Consider the following 9,458-nt stretch of genomic DNA (forward strand, 5'->3'; position numbering starts at 1 on the left):
ACTTTCAATGTGGCACCATCATGGGATGCCACCTTTCCAACAAGTCAGTTCGTCAAATTTCTGCCCTGCTAGATCTGCCCCGGTCAACTGTAAGTGCTGTTACTGTGAAGTGGAAACGTCTAGGAGCAACAACGGCTCAGCCTCAAAGTGGTAGGCCACACAAGCTCACTGAATGAGACCACAGAGTGCTGAAGTGCGTAGCAAATAAAAATAATCTGTCCTCGGTTGCAACACTCAATACCAAGTTCCAAACTGCCTCTGGAAACAATGTCAGCACAAGAGCTGTTCACCGGGAGCTTCATGAAATGGGTTTCCATGGCTAAGCAGCTGCACACAAGCTTAAGATCACCATGCGCAATGCCAAGCGTCGGCTGGAGTGGTGTAACGCTCACCGCCATTGGACTCTGGAGCAGTGGAAGCATGTTTTCTTGAGTGATGAATCACGCTTCACCATCTGGCAGTCCGACGGACGAATTTGGGTTTGGCGAATGCCCAACCTGCCCGAATGCATAGTGCCAACTGTAAAGTTTGGTGGAAAAGGAATAATGGTCTGGGGCTGTTTTTCATGGTTCGAGCTAGGCCCCTTAGTTCCAGTGGAGGGGAATCTTAACTCTACGGCTTACAATGACATTCTAGACGATTCTGTGCTTCCAACTTTGCTTCCAACAGTTTGGGGAATGCCCTTCCCTGTTTCAGTATAACAATGCCCCGGTGCACAAAGCGAGGTCCATACAGAAATGGTTTGTCGAGATTGGTGTGAAGAACTTGACTGGCCTGCACAGAGCCCTGACCATCAAACACCTTTGGGATTAATTGGAACGCCGACTGCGAGCCAGACCTAATCGACCCAACATGATTTTGGAATGAGATGTTCGACGAGCAGGTGTCCATATACTTTTGGCCATACAGTGTATGTGTTGTGAATGCAATACACACAACCATACAGATTAAGGGCTTGTAAGTAAGCATTTCACTGTAAGGTCTACCTACACCTGTTGTTGCGCAGGCGCAGATTCTGTCAACCTCTGGCCACCATGCGCTATGCTACGGAACTACTCAGTGGTGTAGTTCAGAGTACATACAGTTTACCCACCTTTTGCAGGAAAATGCATTGAAAGTATAGGGAGCGTTACCTTTTTCACTGCGACTGACGGTCAGAGTTTACCCACCTATTTTGTTTTACCACTACATCCCTGGTAGCACTGTGTGTGTGCTGCTCACTGACAAGCATGTGGAAGATATGGCCAGATCTAGTACACACACACACACAGATATATAAACTCTCTCTCACACATTCAATATAAATTGGTTATAAATCAATTTGGGGGGAGCCCTGTTGGTAATCATTCATAAGACAAGTTTCAGGAATGTAATGGATATCAAACCCATTACTATTGTGGTTATTAGTCCTGACCTTTTGGTCCGTACAAATACTTCTAAATAACAGGAGGTTGCATTGACACTAATTGTGATCCTGAAGATTATAGTTTCGCTGTTCAGCTCTGTGCTTTGAATAGCAAGCAGCCCAGCAGCCCTTATACATCACAAAGAAATAGAGCTTTCTGATTTGACTTTGTTGAGGTGTTATTAGACCTTAAGACTATTCAGCTACTAGCCTGGTCGCAGATCTGTTTGTGCTTTATAGCAAACTCCTTTTTATGCCAAACAGACCATAGGAGCCAGACAGCACAAACGGGTCTATAAAGATGTTATACCAGTCCAGGACAATAACGCAGGGTTGTATCTCTTTCTCTTCAGGTGCTGGAGGAGGTCTGATCAGTAATTTTGAACAGCTGGTCAGAGGAGTCTGGAAGCCAGAAACCAATGAGCTTCTCAAGATGACCTAGTAAGTCCCCTCCTCTCTGAGGCCTCGTACTGTAGGATCAGTTAGTAAGTCCCCTCCTCTGAGGCCTCGTACTGTAGGATCAGTTAGTATGTCCCCTCCTCTCTGAGGCCTCGTACTGTAGGATCAGTTAGTATGTCCCCTCCTCTCTGAGGCCTCGTACTGTAGGATCAGTTAGTATGTCCCCTCCTCTCTGAGGCCTCGTACTGTAGGATCAGTTAGTATGTCCCCTCCTCTCTGAGGCCTCGTACTGTAGGATCAGTTAGTATGTCCCCTCCTCTCTGAGGCCTCGTACTGTAGGATCAGTTAGTATGTCCCCTCCTCTCTGAGGCCTCGTACTGTAGGATCAGTGAGTATGTCCCCTCCTCTCTGAGGCCTCGTACTGTAGGATCAGTTAGTATGTCCCCTCCTCTCTGAGGCCTCGTACTGTAGGATCAGTTAGTATGTCACCTCCTCTCTGAAGCCTCGTACTGTAGGATCAGTTAGTATGTCCCCTCGTCTGAGGCCTCGTACTGTAGGATCAGTTAGTATGTCCCCTCGTCTGAGGCCTCGTACTGTAGGATCAGTTAGTATGTCCCCTCCTCAGAGGCCTCGTGCTGTAGGATCAGTTAGTATGTCCCCTCCTCTCTGAGGCCTCGTACTGTAGGATCTGTTAGTATGTCCCCTCCTCAGAGGCCTCGTGCTGTAGGATCAGTTAGGAGGATAGAATAATGTGTTGAGTGTCTGTGTTAGCCTGGTCCCACGTCTGTTTGCGTTGTTTATAGCTAACTCCTATGTTTGGCATGACAATGACAAGCAACGCGCATGACCCGCCCTCATAAGGATCTGTCTTTTTCAGCCATCTATTTCCTGTGCAAAATCCACTTGTCATTTAAATCTCACTGGATTCATTGCGTTCATTTTACTCCTGCGACTCTTTCATACTTCTGTCGTTTTTTTTCCGTTAACGTTACGACCACGTAAATGTTTGTAATGACCTGTCAAACTCATCTCAGTATTGGCTGAAATGGACTAAATGGAATACTTTCCGTTGCCTCTATAAGAACAATAAAGCTTAGTCGGGATTTAACGCATCGTCTCAACACTTACATGAGAATAAAGATAACTTTATTTTTATGGGTGTTCTTTTTTGTGTAATTGAAAAAAGTAAAAATTTAATACAGTTGAAGTGATTACCAATGAAATGCCTTGAAATGAAAGCTATTTCCCGAAAATAAACATTCAGATTGTAGTGATGTTATGTCTGATCTTGCAAACATTGGAAAGTCTGTATACGTGTAGATAGGTGTAATCTAGAGCCAAGCATGTTGATTTTTAATCCGAGGGCATCCGGCTGTTGACACACCTTGTTGAATTATGCAGCAGAACGTGACAACAACAGTAATTCATGACGCAGTCTAGACAGCACAGGTGATTGCATGTAGACCTCGGCCCCTCGATAGAGCAAGGTTTTGGTGGTTTCAGCCCCGCTCCACCCCTTTACGTTAATGTATTAATATATGCAATTATACCTGTGTATTTATGCAAATGAGGCACATATAATTATCTTTATTTTAACACAAAATACCTTATAACATTAGAAAATGTATATATGAGTGCAATCTATGATAAAAAAATAAATAATACATTTTACAATAAATTAAATACCTGAATTCCAACAAATCCCTGGACTCATTATTTGTTATAAGGTTTGAAGTATCTTCATCCATTGTCCAACTGTTGCATTTATAATATTGCTTAAAAAAACAAATGGACAATTTTGATGACTGTTGCTACAATGACGTGTCAAACTCTTTCCATGGAGGGTCGAGTATCTGCGGGTTTTCGCTCCACCCTTGTACTTGATTGATGAATTAAGGTCATTAATTACTAAGGAAGCCCCCTTACCTGGTTGGCTAGGTCTTAATTGAAAGAAAAAAAGAAAAACCTGCAGACACTCGGCCTCCCGGTGGAATGAGTTTGATACCTCTGATGTAGGCTTTACAGTACAAACTGATCTGAGACCAGGCTAGGTCTGTGTGATGTTGTACACACAAACCAAATTATTTAACTGGAGATTCACTGAGTGACACATCGGTTACTGGCTGGCTGATTATGTAGACGTTGACCTCTAAAAACACTGTGAAGAATGATGATGTATGTCTTTATTCTCATGAGAGAGAGAGGGGCCCTCCAATGTCCCAAATCAAGGAGTGCCTACAGCAACACCTAGATCTTCTGCACAGATTCTGTCAGACCTGGGCCCTGACAGTAAATCTCAGTAAGACAAAAATAATGGTGTTCTAAAAAAAGGTCCAGTTGCCAGGACCACAAATACAAATTCCATCTAGACACCGTTTCCCTAGAGCACACAAACAACTATATATACCTTGGCCTAAACATCAGCGCCACAGGTAACATCCACAAAGCTGTAAATGAGCTGAGTAGACAAGGCAAGAAGGGCATTCTATGCCATTAAAAGGAACATAAAATTCGACATACCAATTAGGATCTGGCAAAAAATACTTGAATCATTTATAGAACCCATTGCCCTCTATGGTTGGGAGGTCTGGGGTCCGCTCACCAGCCAAGAATTCACAAAATGGGACAAACACCAACTTGAGACTCTGCATGAAGAATTCTGCAAAAAAATATCCTCTGTGTACAACGTAAAACATCAAATAATGCATGCAGAGAAGAATTAGGCCGATATCCGCTAGTTATCAAAATCCAGAAAAGAGCCGTTTAATTCTACAACCACCTAAAAGGAAGACCAAACCTTCCATAACAAAGCATTTACCTACAGAGAAATGAACCTGGAGAAGCATCCCCAATCCAAAGTTAAATCTAGAATCGGCATCCTATTTCGCAACAAAGCCTTCTTCACTCATGCTGCCAAACATACCCTCGTAAAACTGACTATCCTACCGATCCTTGACTTCGGCGATGTCATTTACAGAATAGCCTCCAACACTCTACTCAGCAAATTGGATGCAGTCTATCACAGTGCCATCCGTTTTGTCACCAAAGCCCCATATACTGCCCACCACTGCGACCTGTATGCTTTCGTTGGCTGGTCCTCGCTACATATTCGTCGCCAAACCCACTGGCTCCAGGTCATCTATAAGTCTTTGCTAGGTAAATATCTCAGCTCACTGGTCTCCATAGCAAAACCCACCCATAGCAAGCGCTCTATCAGGTATATTTCACTGGTCATCCCCAAAGCCAACACCCCCTTTGGCCGCCTTTCCTTCCAGTTCTCTGCTACCAATGACTGGAACGAATTGCAAAAATCACTGAAGTTGGAGACTTATCTCTCCCTCACTAACTTTAAGCGTCAGCTGTCAGAGCAGGTTACCGATCGCTGCAGCTGTACACAGCCCATCTGTAATTAGCCCATCCAACCCACCAACTACCTACCTCATCCCCATATTTGTTTTTGTTTTTCTGCTCTTTTGCACACCAGTATTTCTACTTGCACATTGTCATCTGCACATATATCACTCCAGTGTAAATTGCTGAATTGTAATTACTTCGCCACTATTGGCCTATTTATTGCCTTACCTCATTTATTTTGCACACACTGTGAACAGATTTTTCTATTGTGTTATTGACTGTACGATTGTTTATCCCATGTGTAACTCTGTGTTGTTTTTGTCGCACTGCTTTGCTTTATCTTGGCCAGGTCGCAGTTGTAAATGAGAACTTGTTCTCAACTGGCCTACCTGGTTAAATAAAGAAAAAAACAGAGAGATCGAGATCTGTTCATAGCCATAATGATGAAGTTACCGACCTGACTGACCTCTGACTTTGTGTGCAGCCCAACTAAGATCACCCTGATAGGAGCAGTGCTGTTCGCCCTGCAGCAGACCCAATACCTGGCCATCCAGAAGCACCACCTCATGTTGCTGTACACCGTCTTCACCGTTGTCAACAAAGTCAGTCACTAACCTGATCCTAGCCCTATCCCTAGCCTCAACCCTAACACTCACAGGGCAGGGCCTCTACAAAGACATAGGGCCAGTTTCCTGGACCCAGATCCAGCGTGGTCCCAGATCTTTTTGTGCTATATAGTCAACTCCTATGGTCATTGTGGCACAATCAGATCTGGGATCAAGATAGATAACGCCTACACCTGGACCAAAAAGCATGCTCAATGGAGAATCTCAAATACTTTTTAGTCCAGAAATGGCTTCAATCTTGATCTGGGAAACCTCCCAATACATAATGTTTATGGCAATCAAAAACATTCTTTCTCCATGTTGACTGTCTCACAACATCCAGTTCATGTTATTTGAATGACCTATCTTATACTTATATTTAGCTATGACTCAACTTTAGTCTTGTATTGCCTCTAGCAGGAGAATTTTGCATCATTTTCTTCTCGTTGCATCATTCCTCCTCAATCCTCTCACATTGAGTGATGTCTCCTGCTCTTGACATCTTAGAAATATAATCACAGGTTCTCAGAACTCTCCCAACTGTTAGATTAGAGTTCTCCCATCAACTCATTAAAGTTACATTTAATCTGATAAATCATATGATAAATCGTATGTCTACTTCTTTATTAGTCATTCTGTAGTCATTCTCATCACTCCATCCTGTCTCTCCATCTCTTTAAATCGTTCCATCTATTTATTTTCCCCCCAGACAAGTATGATGCTGACCGGCTCCTCCTCTTCGCCCTTCGCTCCTATCGAGTCTGTCGTGCACCGCACGTTCTTTTCCGGGCCATCGCCATCCTTCACCTCTGAGAACAAGACCTCTGTAGTGAAGAAGGGCACCGGTGAGAGCTTGAACAGAGCAGCGGTCCCCGAGACCTCCAAGGCCCCAGGGTTCTCGTCCAAGACTGCAGCACACAACAGGGGAAAGGGCTCACCAAAGAAGGCCAAAGTGCAGTCGGAGAGCACTGAGACAGAGAGCTGCAAGAAGAGTGACTAGAGCCCTTATACTGCATTGTACTGTATAGAAATAGAATCTATAGAACGGACAGTTGTTTAGCACACTGCAATTTGACAGGTAAAGCCATGGGTGCACTTAATGGGGCTGTCCATTCTATAAATTATATTTATATTCTGTACTGCCCTTCTTATCCTGGCTAGGACAATCTATTCTCTGTGTCCTGTGGCACTGTCGTCCTGTGACAGGTCCCAATTTGCTACCACACCTTTTTTTGTCCTACCCTTTGATGTTTGTAGATCTGTAAGGTGGAAGCAATATGATAGAAGCTTCACCACTACACTGCTTATGTTCATTGTATACCTGTCCAGAACCTTCAGATCTTCAAACATGGAAGGGTTATGGGCGAGCGGGAGGAGTAGGGAGCAAATTGGCTCTGTCTGTCTCACTCTAGAATGAGAGCAAATAGCATATGTGCTGATTTTAATTTATTATACAGTAGCTTTATAATCCTTTTCTAGTTCTGCGATGATGCATCCTGTTTTCTACAGAGTTTTGGGGGAAATACTGTCCATGGTGCTGATCAGCCACTTTTGATCTGTATATTAATAATAATATATTCTGTTTTATGTACCCGTACATTTCCTACTATGAAATGTTTTTAGATTTTACATGACAATTTATATAATTATTACTCAGATATTCTATTATATTTATACTTAAGAAAATGCACTTGAATGCAGGAATTTATAAATGGAATGCTTTTTGCGGCACTTTGCTGCAAACACTGCCTCTTTTGTGAATGCTTTAAATTCTATTGAAAAGTAAATGTTTACATGCACTTTAATCTGACTTGTTGTCATTCTTATCACAACCGAAATACAAAAACTTGGACATTTGTAAACTTTTGTGTGATAAACCTTTTAGTTAATAACCTTTTAGTTAATAAACTTTTAGTTCATTCAAGTAATGTATCTCCCGAGTGGCGCAGTGGTCTAAGGTATTGCATCTCAGTGCAAGAGGTGTCACTACAGTCCCTGGTTCAAATCCAGGCTGTATCACATCTGGCTGTGATTGAGAGTCCCATAGGGCGGCGCACAATTGGCCCAGCGTTGTTTGGGTTTGGCTGGGGTAAGCTGTCATTGTAAATAAGAATTTGTTCTTAACTGGTTTGGCTATATAAATTAATCATATTTTCAGATACACAGCCTCCATGCTCTGTGGAGTCAGTTGTTATGAATTCTATTTGAAATATTCACATGTTTCCTCAATGATATTCTGGCAAGGTTCTATAGCTTTTATTATTGTTAGCTGTGGTCATGTCCAGGGCAAGACACATTTAACAAAGGTCAGATTTAGCTGAAGAAATACATCAATATCTCAGTCTTCTTTACGTTTAAATGGAAAAGAGGTGCAATTCTTTTAATGATGTAATTTGTGCAATGTGCTGCCCTTATCTGTGTCTCTGTCTATGGCTTGTAATTGTCCTAATGTTGTCTTAATTGATTTGGAACAGAAACCAATGGGAGCTCACAGACGTAACCTTTCTTCCTTTAAGATGAAAAAAGAGTGAAACATTGCATCATTGTAGCATCAGAATGTGATTGATACTTCATCCACTTTAAGCAGCGTAGAAAAATAAAATCCTGAAATCCCTTCAAATTCACGAGATTACCTTTAGAGAGTTTGGAAAAGAGTCTCACAGGAATACAAATTAAGAACAGAGGTAGTGCTCAAAGACTAGAAGTAAATGAGTGTTGTAGCAGATATCTGTCCATCTGTAATGATCAAAGTCCACAGAGGTGCCACCACCTCCGCATTTTAATTAGAGTGCCATCTACCTCTTGTGTATGTGCTGAGTCTCAGGGTGAACTCTGAGCCCTGGGAAGTTTAAAGTAACATTTACAAGCAGGGATTCTCTCTCTCTCTCTCTCTCTCTCTCTCTCTCTCTCTCTCTCTCTCTCTCTCTCTCTCTCTCTCTCTCTCTCTCTCTCTCTCTCTCTCTCTCTCTCTCTCTCTCTCTCTCTCTCTCTCTCTCTCTCCACTATAGAATGATGCAGGTGAAGAACAGCTCTGCTCCCAGCCTAGGCCCCCCCCCCCCCAGTACACAAAGATCGTGGCATGGCCCGATAGGCCTGGGCAGGGGTCCCATAATAAGCCAAGGACATGGCATGCTATGCATTGGGACTGTCTGGTTGTCTTTCTGTGTCAAACGGAAAGGAGAGAGGAGATTAGACTGGAATGGAGGCTAAGTTAAATAGAGGGTCTGTGTTACAAATGGCACCTGCTTTTGACCAGTGCCCAGAGGACTCTGACTTTAACCAGTTAAATGTCCATTAATAACCATGAACACTCTATTATTCAAATGCTGGAAATTCCACTTAAGACAATGTCACCAACCATGATGACATCATATCCCAAACAGCAGGCATACACAACAGCGTTGTTGCTTGACAAGTGGGCACGCTAGTTACCATACCATCAGAATGCTGGTTGCAGGGAGATTCGAATTTGTTTTAATCCCTCCCACCTGGACCGATTTGCCCTCTGATGTCAGCTGGAAATCCACACTGAATGATTCTCATTTAAATCCCAACCAACTGTAACAGACAGTCAGCAGAGTGCATTCATTGGAGCTCTGGTCAAAAGCAGTGCACTATTTAGGGAATAAAGTGCTTCAGATGCACCCTCAGACTGGAGGCACACTATCACCCCCACCACTAGTGTACTTGGTATT

At 43.0% G+C, this 9,458-nt stretch overlaps 1 protein-coding gene across 3 annotated transcripts in view; it reads left to right on the forward strand.

The window, feature by feature from the left end:
* LOC115149442 (trimeric intracellular cation channel type B) overlaps positions 1–7,568 on the forward strand; it is a 32,901-nt gene extending 25,333 nt beyond the window's left edge. For all 3 annotated transcript variants that reach the window (XM_029692300.1, XM_029692298.1, XM_029692299.1), the window contains 3 exons: positions 1,759–1,846; positions 5,643–5,760; positions 6,473–7,568. In XM_029692300.1, the coding sequence (XP_029548160.1) occupies positions 1,759–1,846; positions 5,643–5,760; positions 6,473–6,763 (497 nt within the window). In that variant the 3' untranslated portion in view covers positions 6,764–7,568. The remainder of the gene's footprint in view (positions 1–1,758; positions 1,847–5,642; positions 5,761–6,472) is intronic.
* Positions 7,569–9,458: the final 1,890 nt, after the last annotated feature.

This window comes from Salmo trutta, chromosome 15, assembly GCF_901001165.1.
Source record: "Salmo trutta chromosome 15, fSalTru1.1, whole genome shotgun sequence".
Lineage (NCBI taxonomy): Eukaryota > Metazoa > Chordata > Actinopteri > Salmoniformes > Salmonidae > Salmo > Salmo trutta.